Consider the following 19,368-nt stretch of genomic DNA (forward strand, 5'->3'; position numbering starts at 1 on the left):
TATAAATATTAATCTCCAATTCTATTATTAAATTATAAAAACATGAAACCTTTTTTTAGAACGAATTATTATACAATTGGTGCAGAATAAGGAACAAATATCCGTGTTTTATAATATTATCGGAAATTGACCCAATTTATCAACGTTATAGGTAAAATTGCTTTTCGCTTCCAATATTAGAAGTAAAATTGCATTATTTTAAACTTTAGAGGTGAAATTGCTTCTGATACAAAACATTAGGGTATTTTTGCAAGACATTCCATAAATATTGAAAATTGCGATGGAGGGAATGAAATATTTGAAATGAAATTGTCCATACAGAAACCCTAAAATTATCATTAACCTCCTCTAATCATAACTGCCGCATTTCCTCTCTTTTCTTCCCTCGTTCTCTATGACTTCATAGCCTTTCTCTTAGCCTGAAAATGCTCCGAACGATTCCTCAGATCTCTCTGGCTTCTTCGAGGAGATCCAAGTATGGCATTGAGGCTCTGTACTCTCTCTCTCTCTCGATCTCTTTTTTTTTTTGGATCCTCGAAGATGCTAAGAACAACAAACAAAAGAGCAGAAACTTAAAACAGAGGCACCGCAGTACTCCTTATTTCTCCAGCTCCTAATGTAGGAGTCCGCGAAGGCCTTCCGGAGTTTCTAGAAGAGTAATGATTTCTCTTGTGTCCTGTAGTGCCATGCTCGCAAGCCAGTCTGGCGCATTTATTGGCTTCTCTATATATATATGGGAGGAGAAGGTTATCGTGGCTCTGTTTTTGAAGGTTATCTCTCTAATTCATCTTTTTGGTTGCTCAGAAAGTAAAATCTATTTGTTACTTTGGTACTTCGGTTGCTGAGTTCTTGCCATTTGTAATTGAATATGTACATAATGGTTAACGATTATTTCTTACTCTGCAGAAATTATCAGATGCTTAGGAGAAGAGGAAAAAAGTGATCCCCAGTCTTCGAAATGAGGTATATCGACCACATTTTTGTATTGATTTTCATTATTCTTGTATGCGATTGCGACTGGAGAGTTTCAAAATTCGATTGTGAATGTTGTTAGACAAACGATTAAGTCTGTTTTAAAAATGTTAGATGTGATTAACCAAAAAACAAAACAAACACAGAAAAATAAAACTGGAAACTAAAAGGAAAGAGATAGACAAATCTGAGGCGCGTCGCTATTGACGATCGTCTCCCATGATACAACATATTACGCAAGCGAACTCAAACCGTGTGTAGCTTAGTTATCACCGGAGTAGGAAAACAAGAATAATGTGAACAGACAGAGAGCACGAAGAATTCCAGAGAATATTTTCTCCAACAGTTTTTTGCAACTTTCAACTTATGGTGAATTTGACAATCTACAACAACAACAACAAAGCTTTAGTCCCGAAATGATTCGGGGTCGGCTAACATGAACCATCATATAAAACCGTGAAAATCAAGTCGTGTCAGCGACACAAATTCGCTCCCTCCACTCCGTCCTATCCACTACCATATTTTCCTCAATTCCCAATAAACTCATATCACTCTCGATCACCCTCCTCCAAGTTTGCTTAGGTCTTCCCCTACCCCTCACCACTACATCCCTTTGCCACTCTTCGGTTCTCCTAACCGGCGCATCAAGCGCTCTACGTCTCACATGGCCAAACCACCTTAGTCGGTTTTCTCTCATTTTATTCTCAATAGATGTGACCTCTACTTTTGTCCTAATTATTTCATTACGCACCCGGTCCTTTCTCGTGTGACCACACATCCATCTCAACATACGCATCTCCGCCACTGACATCTTATGGATGTGGCAGTGTTTCACTGCCTAACACTCCGTACCATATAACAATGCTGGTCTAATTGCCGTCCGGTAGAATTTTCCCTTCAATCTATTAGGCATGCCGGGATCACAAAGGAAACCCGTGGCACTCTTCCACTTCGACCAACCAGCTTTAATCCTATGAGCAACATCTCCATCTACTTCTCCATCCGTTTGGATAATAGATCCTAAATACCGGAAGCAATCCGAGGCCTGAACAACTCTCCCATCTAGGGTGATTGTCCCTGCCTCCCTACTCCTACGGCCGCTAAACTTACACTCCAAATATTCTGTCTTACTTCGACTCAACTTAAAGCCTCTAGATTCTAGAGTTTGCCTCCATAGTTCCAACTTCATCTCCACTCCTTCTTTCGTCTCATCAACCAACACAATATCATCTGCAAACAACATGCACCATGGTATACCATCTTGAAGTGAACTTGTTAGTTCATCCATAACGATGGCAAAAAGAAATGGGCTTAGTGCGGAACCTTGATGCACTCCAATCGTAATAGGAAACTCTTCCTTATCATATGCTTTCTCCAAGTCAATGAAAACCATATGCAAGTCTTTCTTCTTATTTCGATAGTGCTCCATTAATTGTCTCATTAGATGGATGGCTTCCATAGTTGATCTTCCCGGCATAAAGCCAAACTGGTTTTCCGAGATCTTCACCGTCCTCCTTAGCCTTTGTTCAATCACTCGCTCCCAAAGTTTCATAGTGTGACTCATTAATTAGATTCCTCGATAATTGGCACAATCTTGGACATCGCCTTTGTTCTTATACAAAGGGATTAAGGTACTTTTCCTCCATTCTGATGGCATCTTATTGTTTCTCCAAATTTTGTTGAAGAACGTCGTCAACCATTCGATTCCTCTTTCTCCCAAACATCTCCAAATCTCAATAGGGATGCCATCAGGTCCTACTGCTTTCTTCAACTTCATCTTACTTAATGCCATTTTGACTTCACCCTTTTGAATTCTCCGCAGGCATTCATGATTTATCATATCGTGATGGATACTTATATCTCCAACATCTTGTTGGCGATCTCCATTAAATAAGTCATCAAAATAGGACCTCCATCGTTCCTTGATATCCTTATCTCCAACTAGGACTTTCTGGTCCACATCCTTCACACATTTAACTTTTCCGAGATCTCGCGTCTTCCTATCTCTCATCCGAGCAATTCTATATATGTCTCTTTCCCCTTCTTTCGTATCCAATCTTGTATACAGATCCTGATTCACCTTTGCTCTAGCATCTCGTATGACCTTCTTTACTTCCCTTTTAGCCTCTTTGTATTTTTCGTAGTTCTCGTCACTCCTACATTTCCCCAATAGTTTATAGGATTCTCTCTTACTCTTTACTGCTTGTCGTACTTCTTCTGTCCACCAAGATGTGTCCTTACCCGGTGGCATGCTACCTTTAGATTCCCCTAGAACTTCCTTCGCTACTTCCCTTATACTATGCTCCATCTTATTCCATATCGAATCTATATCTGAATCCATATTGCAAGTCCAAATATCTTTTTTGGTCATCTCATCCACAAATTTTTGTTGATTCTCCCCTTGCAATTTCCACCACTTAATCTTAGTCTCTATTTGAGGTGTTTGTTTTCTTATACATTTCCTACTTCGAAAATCTAGCACCCCTACTCTATGTTGGGTTGTCGTACTCTCACCAGGGATCATCTTACAATCAATATAACTCTTTCTCTAAGCACTCCTTACTAAGAAGAAGTCAATTTGGCTCGCATTACCGCCACTCCGATAAGTCACTAAGTGGGATGTTCTCTTCATAAACCATGTGTTCATGATACTCAAGTCATAGGCTGATGCGAATTCCAAAATATCATTTCCTGCTTCATTCTTATCTCCAAAACCATGCCCTCCATGAACACTCTCAAACCCATCTCGCCTAGAACCCACGTGTCCATTGAGATCACCCCCTAGTACCATTTTTTCATCCCTAGGAACCTATTGCACCACTTCCTCTAAGTCATCCCAAAAAGCTTGTCTTATAGACACATCTAATCCTATTTGTGGCGCATATGCACTAATGACATTCACAACCTCATCCCCTATCACTAGCTTAACACTCATAATTCTATCGCTCTTCCTAGCCACCGCTACTACCTCATCAATATACTCCCTATCAATAAGAATACCTACTCCATTTCTACCCTTATCCTTTCCTGAGTACCAAAGCTTATAACCCCAAGGAGCTATCTCTCTAGCCTTGGCTCCAACCCACTTGGTTTCTTGTAGGCATAATATATATATTCTCCTCCTCTTCATAACATCTACAATTTCAGCTAATCTTCCTGTCAAAGAACCTATGTTCCATGTCCCAAAGCGTAACCTACTACCCTTACCCCTACCCCTACCATTACCGTGGACTAGCTTATTTACCCGCAACCCTTGCATATTTGACACCACCCCCGGGTCCTGGGGTGGCGCGCCGCTTCGGGGCGACGACCTAGCAACCCTTGCACATTTATCACTACACCCGGGTCTAGGAAGTGCAGCGCGTCGCTGAGTAGGGAACGCCCCAACGGTATTTATATTATGGTTCATGTCATAAGATATGGCTAAGTTTTACGCTGGCCGCCACAAACCTACCGCAACCCTCCTCCTTTGTCCGGGCTTGGGACCGGCTGTAAAGGCCACCAAGTGACCCTCACAGGCGGAGTTGAATTTGACAATCTATTCTATATAAATAGAACTCGAAAGGATATGTCTTTTCACGAACGAACATGACTGTACACGGACAGACATGACTGTTCACATACGAACATGACTGTTCACGAAGGACACAACTATTCATGTAAGGATGTGTTTGTTGGTATTAAAATTAACAAATAATTTTATTCAAATTTTTCCAACAATCCCCCATATGAATAAAATTAAAAACGAGACGATTAGGATGTGGTGATAACTTTCTACATAAGATATCTGCATAGGATAGGTAGCTAATTTGCCTCGAACCTTCCCTTGTGAAAGTATATTTACTTTACTGGCTGACTAGTAGACGTGATGTCTTTGAACTATTCTGCCGTTTGTGTAAACGATGATATACCCCACACAGATACCAACATAACCCGGTATAGGTTCTCATGGTTGTTCTGCGAGAGTTTAAGATAACTAGGCCCCACTAGTCTCCATCGAAGCGACCCCACTTCACTCTAAGATAGGTGATTTTATTTGCTCAGAATTTCTGACGCACAATGTATCATTAAAAGCATATAGCTTAAGCTTTTTCCGTTGGTGTCACTGTTTACATCTAGGAATGAACTAGGGTTTCACTGTGAACGCGTAAGGTTTATGCAATTAGGTTGTCCCTTTGAACCTAGATCTTGGGATCTCCAGTCAACTAGGTAGGGTTTTCCTTCACATAACGCCTCTTCACTATGGGCTTTAGTCCAATTCCTTTCGATGATTTTTCAATTTGATCTCGGTTTAACCTCTAGGTTAGCGGATCCGCTGTGTTATCCTTTTATTCTACAAAATCAACAAGGATGACACTCGTTGAGATCAATTGACTAACGGTGTTATCACACGGAAGCTTTTCTACATGTAACTCATCATACAGAAGCTTTTTGTACCGCATATTCACCGACTGATATGATATTTTTCTTCGATTCCAATATTGTGACGCACTTATTTTAAGGCAATTTGATTTCTACATTTTTAGTAACTTTCATAAATTAAATCTAGCCAACTAATGTTCATCTACCAGTGTCTAACTCGGCTAGATAACATCACTGCTCAGATTTATCAATTTATGACATTTCACATTTCTAATGTAAATCAACCCTTATGCGCGAGAATATCAAATATGGAATTTTCGCATATCATATCATCTCTAAAGAAAACAAAATTTTCTTTTATCACCAAGTCTTTAAAATTCATACCAATGAATTTTCTTAGACTTACGCTGTGGCTTACACGTTGCCACTGGTACAAGTAGGCCTACAGCCTCTGAAGTGACCGTGTTCTTAGAACCGAATCCATCTTCAATTAACACATATACCAGCACATGTCAAATGACAATTAATCTGTTTAAACAAACAGAAACAAGACATCAATTAATAACTTTCTCTTCCTGAAATTCCAAACAAACCAAGTTAGAATCAGAAAAATATAATTAGTTAATTAAGTTGTCCTCCAATCTATCCCAGTATAATTGTTCAATTATAATCTGTTCATCAAGATAATTCCTTATCAAGGTATTCTTGTTTGCCGCTTTAGAAAAAAATATATCTTGTTAGTCTGAAAAGACAAACGAAACAAGAACAATAATAATAGTTATAATATTATTATAAAACAGAAATTACATAATTAAAACAAATTATGAAACCTGCACAGATGAATTGAATTCATCTGAAACTTGGCATACATAAGCTTCTAACGGGAAGCACATATCTTAAAATATGGAAGATATAAGTTCATGGATCCATATTTAATAAATGTGATTCCAGAAGCTTATATATGTATATGTAATTTGGAGAAGAAACAAACCATAAAAAGGACATGGATTTCAACCATATTCATGCCTGCTGAAACATAATCCGAAATAATTAGCTATTTTTGTCCTTATATTTGTAGCAGTGGTACAAGAGGAGTGAACCACATAATTTGAATATCAAATTATTCTCAACAACACTCCGTATTCTTGTAAAGATTCATTCCACCACCTCTTCTTCATCTTCACATTCACATCCATTGTGAGCAGACTTGCTTTACTAAACTTCTTTTCTCTTGAACTTCGAAAGGAATTGAGATTTGTTCCAATCAATACTTCTGCATGTGTTCTTTGGGAAATCAACAAACATATAAAATGATCTGTCTTAAGATTGTTAGATAAACGATTACGTCTGTCTTAAAAATGTTAGATGTGATTAATCAAAAAACAAAATAAACACAGAAAGAAAAATATACAGACAGTAAAACTGGAAACTAAAAGGGAAGAGATAGACAAATCTGAGGCCTGTATTAGCAGTTTCCTTAAGACAGATGTCGTCGCTATTGACGATCGTCTCCCAGGATACAACAGATTACGCAAGCGAACTCAAACCGTGTGTAGCCTAGTTATCACCGGAGTAGGAAAACAAGAACAATGTGAACAGACAGAGAGCATGAAGAATTCCAGAGAATATTTTCTCCAACAGTTTTTTGCAACTTTCAACTTACTGTGAATTTGACAATCCATTCTATATAAATAGAACTCGAAAGGATATGTCTTTTCACGAACGAACATGACTGTACACGGACAGACATGACTGTTCACATACGAACATGACTGTTCACGAAGGACACGACTATTCATGTAAGGATGTGTTTGTTGGTATTAAAATTAACAAATAATTTTATTCAAATTTTTCCAACAAATGTGAAGGATAATTGAACCTTTCTAGAGTGTTCGATAAGACAGGATAGAGAAATAAAATAAACCGTAATAACAGAATAAACAAACAAGAATATTCGTTAATTGTATTCAAAATGATTGTAATTATTTGTGTTAATGCAAGTGTATTTTCTATCAAAAAAAAAAAAAAAAACTATTCCCGCCCAATAAATAAAATTGTTCTGAATCTTTTGCTCCCCTCTGTACTGGACTGCTCTCCTCTGTCTTCGTCTTTCGCGCTCTCTTTCTTGCTCTTCCCCTCCCTCTCCCTCTCCCTGTACTGTACGGTAAGATTCTTTCATTTTATTTATATTTTGTTTGTGCTTCTTCGATTTCCTTTTCTTTCTATATCTCCCTGTACGCCGGTAGGTAGATGATTTGGAAAAAATGAGATCCATGGAGGGTCGAGTGACCCTCCGGCATTGGCATTTTGTTTGGGTTTGTTTCTTTTCTTGCATTGGCATTTCCCTAGCCTAGGAGCAACTCCAAGAATCGCCAAACTCAACTGGTTTGTTTCTTTTCTTGCATTGGCTTTTCTTTGAGGTTAAGAGCACACTCTGATTTTTTTTGTTTCCTTTCCTTGAATGGAGTGGATACAGATATTAATAGAGCTCAAATCTGACAAACCCTGGTTAACAACATTTTAAAGTTTATCCTAAGACCATAATGTTGATACGTGATGTTATTGATTGCAAAATAAGTTGTGATTTTATTAAAACAAGAAATTGAAGTTTTGTCAATATAAAGTACTACTTACCAGAGGGAGTACATAGTACATTAAATATTATTTGTTTTACATGAGTCAATGCTTTCAAGTTTCAACTGAGTAGGCATGTGATGAGTTGATGTATATATTTTGCCAAATTAGTCTTGGCTGTTTTCCCTTGTTCGCTTGAATCTATTACCGTTCTGGTTCTGTGGTCATCTCTGAAGCACGGACACGGCTCTACCCTAACGTATCCGGTGTCGGATACGGTTCCGACACGGAAACGGCCGGACACGCCAGAGACACCGTGTCGGGGCCGGGGCCGTTTCCGCAATTTCGAAAAATTGGACACGCGTATCCTTCACGGATACGCGTGTCCCGGAGAAAAAAACTCCGATTAATCGCTGCTGTAGATAGAAGACAATGGCGGATGAATTTTTTTGCAGAAAAGGGAGGGGGTAAGACTTACGCGTTATTTCCTGAAGAGCCAGAAACTTATCGATCGATTCTTATTCCTCTGGTATTTGAAGAGCCAGAAACTGATCGATTCTTATTTCCTGAAGAGCCAAAAACTTATCGATTCTAATTTAAAGCCATTAATGCAAAAAAAACTCTCAAACTTCTCCATCAATCTATATAAATAGGGCTGCTAACAATTCATTCACATTAGTTCTTCTCTATTCTTGCTTTTCTCATCTCTTTCTCTGTTTTGCTTGGAGATTGGATTATGGATTCAGAAGGCGCAGGATCAGGAAGTTCGAATTCTAGTTATATTATAAAAAATCATATATAAAAATATATTTTTAATATTTATAAATGTGTCCCAATATTTTTATTATTTACATGTATCCCCCACGTATCCGTGTCCTGTGTTTTATAGAAATGACGTTTCCCGTGTCCGTGTCCGTGTCGGATACCGTGTCGCGTGTCCGTGTCCGGGCAACATAGGTGGTCATGTATAGATAACCATAATTCCCCCCGAGCAATCTATTACAGTTCTGGTTCTGTGTTTATGTACTCCAACATATTGCTTCTTACACTCTTATTATCTCCAAATGACACATTTTTTCGTAATAGCCAATAACACTTACCAAGGCATTACCGCTTGCCAGGCTATTACAGACCAAAACTGAAACGAAAACCAAACCTCAACCACTATAAAAATGCTAGTTCCTGTGAGCCGGAACCAAATAGCAGATGTTGTGCTCACCTTATTGATGTATATGGTGACTCGAGTAGATACTATATTGTTGATTGGCGGGGTCGATCCACCAAGCATTTTGGAGGCTATTAGACCCTCACAAAACAGCTTGATATACCCCTTTACGCCTATTTAGTTCCGTTTAAAACTGGTAGTTGCATAGCTAATCCTGGGAGTTTGTCCTGTCAATGTTCGAATAGCTCTCTTGAAAATGGGAGCTGCAACCAAGATGCCAAAAGGTTTCCTGTCAAACTGGTTACCCTTATATTATAGGAACGTATTTATTCATACTACATCTTCTGTTGCTTGAATTTATTTATTAAATATTATTTGTTTTACATGAGCAGTAAATGATTTAAAGTGCTTTGAAACTTTCCATTACTGTAGTTCTTTCTCCAGCCTTGACTCAATGCTTTCAAGTTTCAACTGAGTAGCATGTGATGAGTTGATGTATATATTTTGCCAAATTAGTCTTGGCTGTTTTCCCTTGTTCACTTGAATCTATTACAGTTCTGGTTCTGTGTTCATGTACTCCAACATATTGCTTCTTACACTCTTATTATCTCCAAATGACACATTTTTTCCTAATAGCCAATAACACTTACCCCGAATCATTTCGGGACTAAGGCTTTGTTGTTGTTGTTGTTGTAGCCAATAACACTTACCAAGAGGGCGAGCCTTGGCGCAACGGTAAACGTTGTTGTCGTGTGACCAAGAGGTCACCGGTTTGAGTCTTAGGAGCGGCCTCTTGCCAAATAAATTGGCAGGGGAAGGCTTGTCCCCAGTACACCCTTGTGGTGGGACCCCTCCCCGGACCCTCGCTCAGCGGGGACGCGTAGTGCGACCGGGCCGCCTTTTTTTTTTTTTTTTAGCCAATAACACTTACCAAGGCATTACCACTTGCCAGGCTATTACAGACCAAAACTGAAACGAAAACCAAACCTCAACCACTATAAAAATGCTAGTTCCTGTGAGCCGGAACCAAATAGCAGATGTTGTGCTCACCTTATTGATGTATATGGTGACTCGAGTAGATACTATAAATGTTGATTGGTGGGGTCGATCCACCGAGCATTTTGGAGGTTGTCAGACCCTCACAAAATGATATACTCCTTTACGCCTATTTTAGTTCCGTTTAAAACTGGTAGTTGCATAGCTAATCCTGGGAGTTTGTTCTGTCAATGTTCGAATAGCTCTCTTGAAAATGGGAGCTGCAAACAAGATGCCAAAAGGTTTCCTGTCAAACTGGTTACCCTTATATTATAGGAATGTATTTATTCATACTACATCTTTTGTTGCATGAATTGATTTATTAAATATTATTTGTTTTACATGAGTAGTAAATGATTCAAAGTGTTTTGAAACTTTACTTTACTATAGTTCTTTCTCCAGCCTTGACTCAATGCTTTCAAGTTTCAACTGAGTAGGCATGCGATGAGTTGATGTATATATTTTGCCAAATTAGTACTGGCTGTTTTCCCTTGTTCACTTGAATCTATTACAGTTCTGGTTCTGTGTTCATGCATAGATAGTTTCTCCAACATATTGCTCATTACACTCTTATTATCTCCAAATGACACATTTTTTTTCTAATAGCCAATAACACTTACCAAGGCCTTAACACTTGGCATGGCATTTTGTTTGAGTTTGTTTCTTTTCTTGCATTGGCATTTCCCTAGCCTAAGAGCAACTCCAACAGGAATCGCCAAACTCAACTGATTAGGTTAAGAAGGGTTCTTTTCTTTGAGGTTAAGAGCAAACTGTGATTTGATTTGTTTTGGTGATTTAGGTTATTTATCAACAATTTGTTCTTACTCTGAAATTGTCCTTTAATTCATGTTCAGACTTTGATTCTTTTGATAACTTGTTCTGCTTTGGGGGTTTATAGATTGTTGAAGTTTTATTTTCAATTTCTTTTACTTCTATTCTATTTCAGTTTACGAATTATTTTGGTTAAAAAGTAATGGAATTCTCTTTTTTCTAATTAGCTTCCTGTCTAGACTATGGCAAGTGGTAGTGACTCCTCTATGAAGAAGCTGAAGCAACTGGTCTGTTGCACCTCCAATATCCCTACTACTGAAATTGTATTTTCACTTCGATCTACTGATATAAATGGGATGCCCATCTTGAGAGCTCCAGTACAACAATTTGATGGTATTCATCTCTGCCTCCATCTTTCTCTCTCTCTTTTGTTTTGTATGTATATATATATGTATAATAAGGAATGGACTTTGCAGGATGTTCGAGTCGTCATGCCGCAGTGGTATGCACGGAGACTATCTACCGGATAGAGTGGGCTAAAAGAGAAAAACCGGAGGCATTTCCAAATCTTTCGATACAACATGCATTGGATGCCACTCCCACTAGAATCACAAAGTTCAACATCATCAGTTATTTGATGGAATGGTTAAGAGAGAGGGGAGTGACTACAGAGCAGCTGTACTCATATTGTGGAATGATTGGTACGGACAGAAGCATTGGCAAGGTAAAAGCACTAACATAATAGTTGTATTTTTTGTATAGAGCGACACTAATATTAATGATGTGTTTGAAGGATTGGGTTCGACATCGAATAAGAGGGTGCTACGAATTAACCCGGGCAAGAGTAGAGAGGGAGAAGATGTATGATTGGTTACGTAAGCATCTGCGAGATGTAGGGCCGTTCATGGGGGTCTTCGTCAAGCTATCGGGATATTCAACTTCACGGGATGGCCACTACAGTGGCAAAGGGGAGTTGGAGATGGATAGTGAACATAAAGTGGCGATCCATACGGTACCCATAACCGGTTATGGCATCCACGAAGGTGTGGAGGTATGGGAGTACATGAATTTTGAGGGGAGCGATTGGGGAGACGAGGGCTTCGGAACTATCCCTGTAACAGTGATACAGGAGTATTTTCTTCCCTTTCTTTGAACAAAAGAAGTGACTTTAACATTTTTTTTTTTTGAAGTATTCTGTGATTTTTTTATTCATATTCAAATAATATTAGAGTTCTACCATCACCTATTTTAAACCAAACCAGAGGGAGTACATGATTAGTTGTTTTACATGAGTAGTAAATGGTTCAAGACAATTCTATACGTGTCATCTGTATACAGTGTGAATTCAAGTGTTTTGAAACTTTACAATAATATAGTTCTTTCTCCAGCCTTGACTCAATGCTTTCAAGTTTCAACTGAGTAGGCATGTGATGAGTTGATGTAAATATTTTGCACTCCTATATTTTTTCCTAATATCCAATAACACTGGCCAAGGCCTTACCACTTGCCAGGCTACTACTGACCAAAACTGAAACGAAAACCGAACCTCAACCACTGTAAAACTGCTAGTTCCTGTGAGCTGGAACAAATAGCAGATGTGGTGCTCACCTTATTGATGTATATGGTGACTCGGGGAGATACTATAATGTTGATTTTGGAGGCTATCAGACCCTCACAAAACAGCTTGATATACCCCATTTACGCCTATTTTAGTTCCGCTTAAAACTGGTAGTTGCATGGCTAGTCCTGGGAGTTTGTTCTGTCAATGTTCGAATAGCTCTCTTGAAAATGGGAGCTGCAAACAAGTCTCTGTTTACGATGCCTTTCCTAAAATAATTTGTATACGAATTATATTTCGTAATTTGTATTGATCAGATTCTATGGGCGTTTCATAGTTCTGGTCCTTGAAATGGGCGTTTCATAGTTCTATGGGCGGTTTCTATCTTGCGTTGGTTTTTGCTTTTGTACACGATCCTTTCCCAATTGAAAACTGATCCTCGAAATCTTTCAATTGAAGAGTTAGCGAGAGATTGGAATAAGCTGCTTCATGGATTTCATCAGACAATTACCTATACTATCTTGCTTGAACTCGCCTTTGTATTGATAGAATTGTTTGGCCCTTTTATAATTCTGGTAAGTTTTCAATCCTTTTATCTAATTAAGAGACAAAATAATGAACTTTGTCGATTGGTAGTTATAAGTATTGGTGAATTCTGAACACTCATGTCTATAATTTCTGCTACATGGTTAATATCTTTGGTCATTAGCATCATGACACTCATGTCTTTCATTTGGTTCATGAGTTTGGACTGCATATACATCTTACTTCTAATTTGTTCTGAACTTCTGTTATAATGTTCATTCATGTTAAGATCATATTCAACACTTAGGTGCCGTTTGGTAAGATGTAATGACCTTCGTAATGGAATGACCATTACATTGAAGGCTCATTACCATGTTTGGTTGCATGTTACAATTTCATTGTAATGGAATGAGAAAACCTTGAGTTAAATTTTGTTGAAGAAATCTTGTAATCCTCATTACATAGAAAAATGACTTGAATTCTCATTACATTGTCATCTAACCTCTCATTTCTTAAATATCACCTTTCAATCTTACCTCTCATTCTTGTCAAAAAGGTAAAAAGTAGAAAACATGAAAATTGAAAACGAGAAAACTGAAAAAAAACGAAAAACCGAAAAAATGCGAAAAATGAAAAATGAGAAAATAGAAAAACGGTGAAAAATGGAAATTAAAAGAAACGAAAAAAATGTAAAAAAATAAGATAAAGCGAAAAACTATATACTAATTTATTGATTTCGGTTAATCTAATTTTGTATTTGATTTCGATTCGATTTTTCACATTTTTTATGTTTTTCGTTGATTTTAATTATGTAAATAAAATTTTATGATTGCATTTAATTAGGAACATATAAGTATTGTAATGGTTATTACATTACATCATAATTGTCAACCAAACATGGTAATAGAATGACTATTCCATTCCATTACATTACAACTTTGATTACATTACGACATTGATTACATTACATTGCATTACGGCATACCAAACGGACCCTTAGTGACTCAAATGAAAGTTTCTGGTTTCCTAACTTAGTACCTCTATGCCTTAAATTCATGAGAAACTTATGTTTCTCGGTGTTAGTTTCTTAAACTCTTTAATCCTATTCTCAAGACTTTGTTTACATTTGCATTAGATTCTGAACTAGGCTTTATACTAAGCTTTTACACAGCAGTTCCCTGTCATATAGCTTGATATACTTCATGTTTGTACAACTATGTTTCTCTTTCATGCTAAAATCTGTGTTTCATCAAACAAGTTCTTTTCTTTGAAAGTTTCTAATCATTCTTCTAGGTAGTGTGTCAATGAACTTGGTATAATGGGTGTTTCATGTGACACTATTATTCCCATATTACGAATTGAAACAGGTTTGTCAATCTATACATATCTGGTTGCCCTAATTGGTTTCATTTTGCCTTTAGAGCATATTGTATGCTCATCTTAGCCTAATAGCAGCGCGACTAGCTCTCATTAGCCTCTAATTTGCCCATCATTTTTATTTTTCCGGTTTTTCAATTGTCCATATTTATTGCATAATAAACTTTCTAATGGTTTACACGGTGCATTGGGTTCAAGTTGAGTTTCTAGCTGAACTTGTATAATTTATAACTTAGGCTCAATAGGGGAGAACAAAATATGCTTGTATCAACATTTTGGATTGCAGTCGAAGTATAACATTTCTGAAAGTGAAACCTCTGTACTATAACAAACTTACCAGTATGGTAAAGTCAAATTCCTTTACTTGAAATGCGATATGTTTGACTACCTGAAGTAGCTAGGATCTTTCACTGAATTACTTTTCTGTGGATTTCTTCTGTTCTAAAACGGTTTTTCTTTAATGTAAGGAAATCAACATGGTTATTTAGTTAGGTTTGTTTATGAATTAGTCGAGAACTATGAAGCACGGACAATTCCACGGGGTCGCCGTGGCCGAGTCGGACTCGCCGGACTCGGAGACACGGCGGGACACGGCGGTGACACGACCGGAGCATGGGACACGGGGGACACAGCTGGGACACGGCGAATTGTAAAAATAGGTAAAGTTTAGGTTTTTTTTTAACTTACTGCGATTGCGATTTAGGTCTTCTCTCCTGCGATTGCGATTTGCTTGGTCTGCATCATCTGCAATTTCGATTTCTTCTCCTCTTCCTTTTCAAATCGATTCCTTCTCCTCCAGTTTCTTTTGAATTCGACTTCTTCTCTTCCTGTTTCTTTTGATTCTGATTTCTTCTCCTCTTGTTTCTTTTGCTTCTTTCTTTTTTAGGGATACCGATTTCTTTTTTGGGGTTTTTTTGGGGATTCTGATTTCTGTTTCAATTTCTTTTTTGGGGATTCAGTAATTTGGTTTGATTATGATGTTTTTTTTATGGATTAATCACTTATTTATTTGTGATTTAGTAAGTTTTTTTATATATTTTATATCTAATATATATAATTAATTATATAAAATTTGCCGTGTCCCAGCCGTGTCCGTGTCTCATATTTTCTAAAAATGCCGTTTGTCGTGTCCGTGTCCGCACCCGTGTCCGTGCTTCATAGGTCGAGAAGAGTATTGAGCTATATATTGTTCCATATGAAACATAAAGCTTTGGAACAAGCAAATGGTATAAAATTGGAAGGAAATAAATTGTTTGTTGATGGGCGTTGTGAGGAGGCGTTATTGCAATATGAAATCGCTCTTGAAGTTGTGCCTGGCATGCCTTCATCTCTGGAGCTGTGTTCCATATGTCATTCAAATCGTGGTATTTGCTTCTTGAAATTGGTATGTTGTACATTTTCTCTACTAAAACTATGTTGTAGCAACAGTTTCTTTTGGCAGGCTGATGGGTTTGTGAGGACAAAAATGAGCTTGGTTAAATAAAACTATGTATGTGCATCCTTTTTCTTTCCTTCTTTAGGTGAAGGGTGTATTGCACACTACTAGAAACTGAGAATTGTTATATTACAGTTTACAGCTTAACATTGTATGCATGTGGCCTCATACATTTTATTATTTCCAACATCACAAATCTGTTTCTTGGCATCACTCTCTAAATTGTATTTTGGAAGCCTGTAGTATCAAAATCATGAAAACGCTACCTTGCTCTTTTGGCTGATGGTGGCAATTCTTGGTGCCATAATCATATGTAGCCATAACACTTTGACTTTTGAATTCGGCCTTTACTACTTAACTATAAAGTTTCGAATAATTAAATTTTGATTTCACTAATTATGATTCTAGGGAAAAGATGAGGATACAATCAAGGAATGTACGAAAGCACTAGAACTAAATTCGTCCTATGTGAAGGCTCTAGTTAAAAGAGGAGAGACCCATTAAAAGCTAGAACACTTTGATGAGGCAATAGCTGGTAAGTGTTCAATTAATAGTTAATTTCTTTCATTATGTTTAAGAATTAATATAATGTATCTTTGTTTCTTTTTACATCTCTTTAGTTAGTCTTGAGTTCTCTATTTCATTTTGGTTTTGTAAGCCTTTTTTTTGTGTGCATGCATGGATGAAGGCACTACTGCACATCTTGTGCTTCTTATGCTTGTTGGAAATGAATATGGTGTATTTCCTTTCTTCCCATTGACTAGAAATATAAATTTTGGTTACCTGCAGATATGAAGAAAATCTTAGAATTGAATCCTTCTAATGTCCAAGTTAAGAAAGGATTTGCCGCTTAGAGCCAGTGGTTGCAAAAAAATGATAAAAACTGAAGGAAGAGATGATAGGTAAGCTAGCAAACATGTTTTTGATGCTTTCTGTTTACCTGGTTGTCTTCCTTCGATAGTAATTTGGCAGATTATTTTAGAAGTTAGAACAGTGACATGGCATGATAATAGTCATAATTTGTGGTTGTGTCAATAATGGAAGACATATTTTCACCATTTTCATTAAGATTGGATTTAAAACACTGGGTCCTTCTCTACTTTTCATGACAAATTTTCATGTGCAAAATTTTGTTGTATTTTGGCTACTGGACTAAATGTCCTTGACCCTGTAAAAAAATACGCACACGTTAGTAATTCTGAAATATAGTGCGATATGTTGATTCTGATTTGGAATGGCGCCTTTCCTGTTTGTATGGAATTAAATATACGTGTAGTTAGTTTATTATGGTTGCTGACATAACGTTACATTATAGTATGAATTCAGAGGGAGAAGTCAAACTAGGCTCTAATATTTTGGCAGCTTACAAGATGAAAACGTGAAAATTGAAATCACTGTTGATCTTCATGTTGTAGCATGAAAAGGAATGAATTTCATGTTATTAAGGTTGGTTTAAATGATAATGTGGTTTAATGGTAACTAATTGGAGCTTTGTTTTGGATTCTGAATACATTTGCAATTTGTAGCTTCATTTGTTTGGGTTGGGCTCCAATGTCAGAAGAAAAGAAAGAAAAAGTATAGTTACAGTATGTAGCTATGAACTTTCAACCATTTGAAACTGTGGTATTTTCTGTGCAGAATGAGCTGGATTATAGCGGAGAAGAGCCATCAATGTCCCTTAGAGCACCATCACAACATCAGAGTTTGCAACTGATTCAGTTCACAATTCCAACTTTCCTTCTTCAGGCTCATCTGGTCCAATAGCTGGTGCACATGTTACTCGGTCTGAGCATTGTGATCAACAACCCAAAAATTCAGTCTTCTTGAATGCTTTGTCAAGCCCCATCCATCGAAGCCTCCAGAACTGCCACATTGCTCATGGAGGATATTATCCAACTGCTGCTCTACCAAGAATTCAGTCTTCTCAAATCCTGGAAGTTTGTCCTGTCAATGTTTGAATAGCTCTCTTGAAAATGGGAGCTGCAAACAAGGTGCCTAAATGTTTCCTGTCAAACTGGTTACCCTTATAGGCATGTATTTTTTTTACCAAGCTGTTCGAGAAACAGCTTTCTTAGCTGCCTCAAACAGTTTAACTAAACGCATCGCATTGATACTAAATAACCCGTACATATTTCTGGTGTTGGCATTGGTATTGGACTTTTGTCTTTAATCGGTACATAATTCGTAAACAGAGACTTTTCGAGCGTAATGGTGGTTTCCTGTTGCAGCAGCAGCAGTGTCTCTCATCGGGCGGAGAGTATTTATAGAAGAAGAGCTGGAAAGAGCCCACAATTCCCCCCGAGCAATGTCCTTACCACTTTATTGATGTATATGGTGACTCAGGGAGATACTATAATGTTGATTGAGGAGTCATGCAGGGTCGATCCACCGAGCATTTTGGAGGCTATCAGACCCTCACAAAACAGCTTGATATACCCACCCCTTAAAACTGGTAGTTGCATAGCTAATCCTGGGAGTTTGTTCTGTCAATGTTCGAATAGCTCTCTTGAAAATATATGGGAGCTGCAAACAAGGTGCCTAAATGTTTCTTGTCAAACTTCATTGTCTGCTGTTTGAATTTTTTTTACCAAGCTGTTCGAGAAACAGCTTTCATAGCTGCCTCAAACAGTTAAACTAAATAATCCGTACATATTTCAGGTGTTGGCATTGGTATTGGACTTTTGTCTTTAATCCTATGGAACTATAAGTTATACCAGTTCTTGAAGCAAAGAAGAAACATAATTCATAAACATAGACTTTTGGAGCCAGCAGAATGGCGGCTTCCTGTTGCAGCAGCAGCAACGTCTCTCATAGGGCGGAGCAGGTCAAAAGGGCAAGAGTATTTACAGAAGAAGAGCTGGAAAGAGCTACTGACAACTACAACTACAGCAGATTTCTCGGCCATGGAGGTTACAATATTGTTTATACAGGAATGCTACTAGACGGTAACATAGTTGACAGAACTCACTTAACTACTGTTGTACAAGGAGCATTTGGGTACTTAGATCCTGACTACTTTTAAACAAGCCAATTCACACTGTATTGGAGTTACTGAGTACTAACCGGGGACAAGCCGAGTGAAGATGATCATTGCTTCCATTTTCTCATCTAAAATACCCAAATAGGTTAATGATCATTGTCCAATAGAAGATGATGTCAACTGTCCAACATATCGCGGGAACACAAAATTCTAATGGGTTATGAAATCAACATGAATTTGATTCTGAGGTACTAGACCGACCGAGAGAGAAATTCTATATAATAGATAGAACGCTCGACTACTACATCCTTCATAAATAGGTTTGATGATAGGTTTGGGACGCTCATTCATTCATTTTTAATATTAAATTAATTTAAATTTTTATACTTGATTTACTTCAAGTGATACTACCGTTGATTAATGTATTTATACAACGAAAATGAAAAATAAGTAAGAATAATTACATATTTATGATAAGTATAAATGTGGGATATAAAATACCAAACTGTGATATACAAAATACCAAATTGGAAAATAAGGAAGAATGATTACATATTTATATATTAAACCTTCAAAACAATAACAGTTAGCGTCGCGGGCTTCCAGGCTCCTAT

General features: G+C 37.5%; 1 protein-coding gene across 13 annotated transcripts; it reads left to right on the top strand.

Annotated features, from left to right (window-relative positions):
• The first annotated feature begins 334 nt into the window (after window positions 1–334).
• Window positions 335–19,143, top strand: LOC136208580 (uncharacterized). Of its 13 annotated transcripts, none has more exons than XM_065999588.1 (11): window positions 335–770; window positions 907–963; window positions 11,107–11,272; window positions 11,356–11,603; window positions 11,673–13,012; window positions 15,613–15,723; window positions 16,183–16,309; window positions 16,564–16,676; window positions 17,413–17,765; window positions 18,003–18,308; window positions 18,433–19,143. In XM_065999588.1, the coding sequence occupies exons 3-5, from the start codon at window positions 11,122–11,124 to the stop codon at window positions 12,030–12,032; spliced, it is 759 nt and encodes a 252-aa protein (XP_065855660.1). In that variant the 5' UTR covers window positions 335–770; window positions 907–963; window positions 11,107–11,121; the 3' UTR covers window positions 12,033–13,012; window positions 15,613–15,723; window positions 16,183–16,309; window positions 16,564–16,676; window positions 17,413–17,765; window positions 18,003–18,308; window positions 18,433–19,143. The 13 variants fall into 13 exon arrangements, with proteins under 13 accessions (XP_065855660.1, XP_065855659.1, XP_065855664.1 ...); XM_065999587.1 differs by having other exon boundaries at window positions 15,616–15,723; XM_065999592.1 differs by having other exon boundaries at window positions 11,673–11,930; window positions 12,897–13,012; window positions 15,616–16,309.
• The last annotated feature ends 225 nt before the right edge of the window (window positions 19,144–19,368 follow it).

Source organism: Euphorbia lathyris, chromosome 10 (genome assembly GCF_963576675.1).
Source record: "Euphorbia lathyris chromosome 10, ddEupLath1.1, whole genome shotgun sequence".
Taxonomy (NCBI): domain Eukaryota; kingdom Viridiplantae; phylum Streptophyta; class Magnoliopsida; order Malpighiales; family Euphorbiaceae; genus Euphorbia; species Euphorbia lathyris.

Bases quoted from the DNA above. Each gene is read 5' to 3' on its own strand.
- LOC136208580 (XM_065999584.1), top strand. From the start codon at position 11,122: ATGGCAAGTGGTAGTGACTCCTCTATGAAGAAGCTGAAGCAACTGGTC. The intron at 11,273-11,355 runs GTATTCATCTCT...TGGACTTTGCAG, and splicing joins TCCAGTACAACAATTTGATG to GATGTTCGAGTCGTCATGCC. The intron at 11,604-11,672 runs GTAAAAGCACTA...ATGTGTTTGAAG, and splicing joins CGGACAGAAGCATTGGCAAG to GATTGGGTTCGACATCGAAT.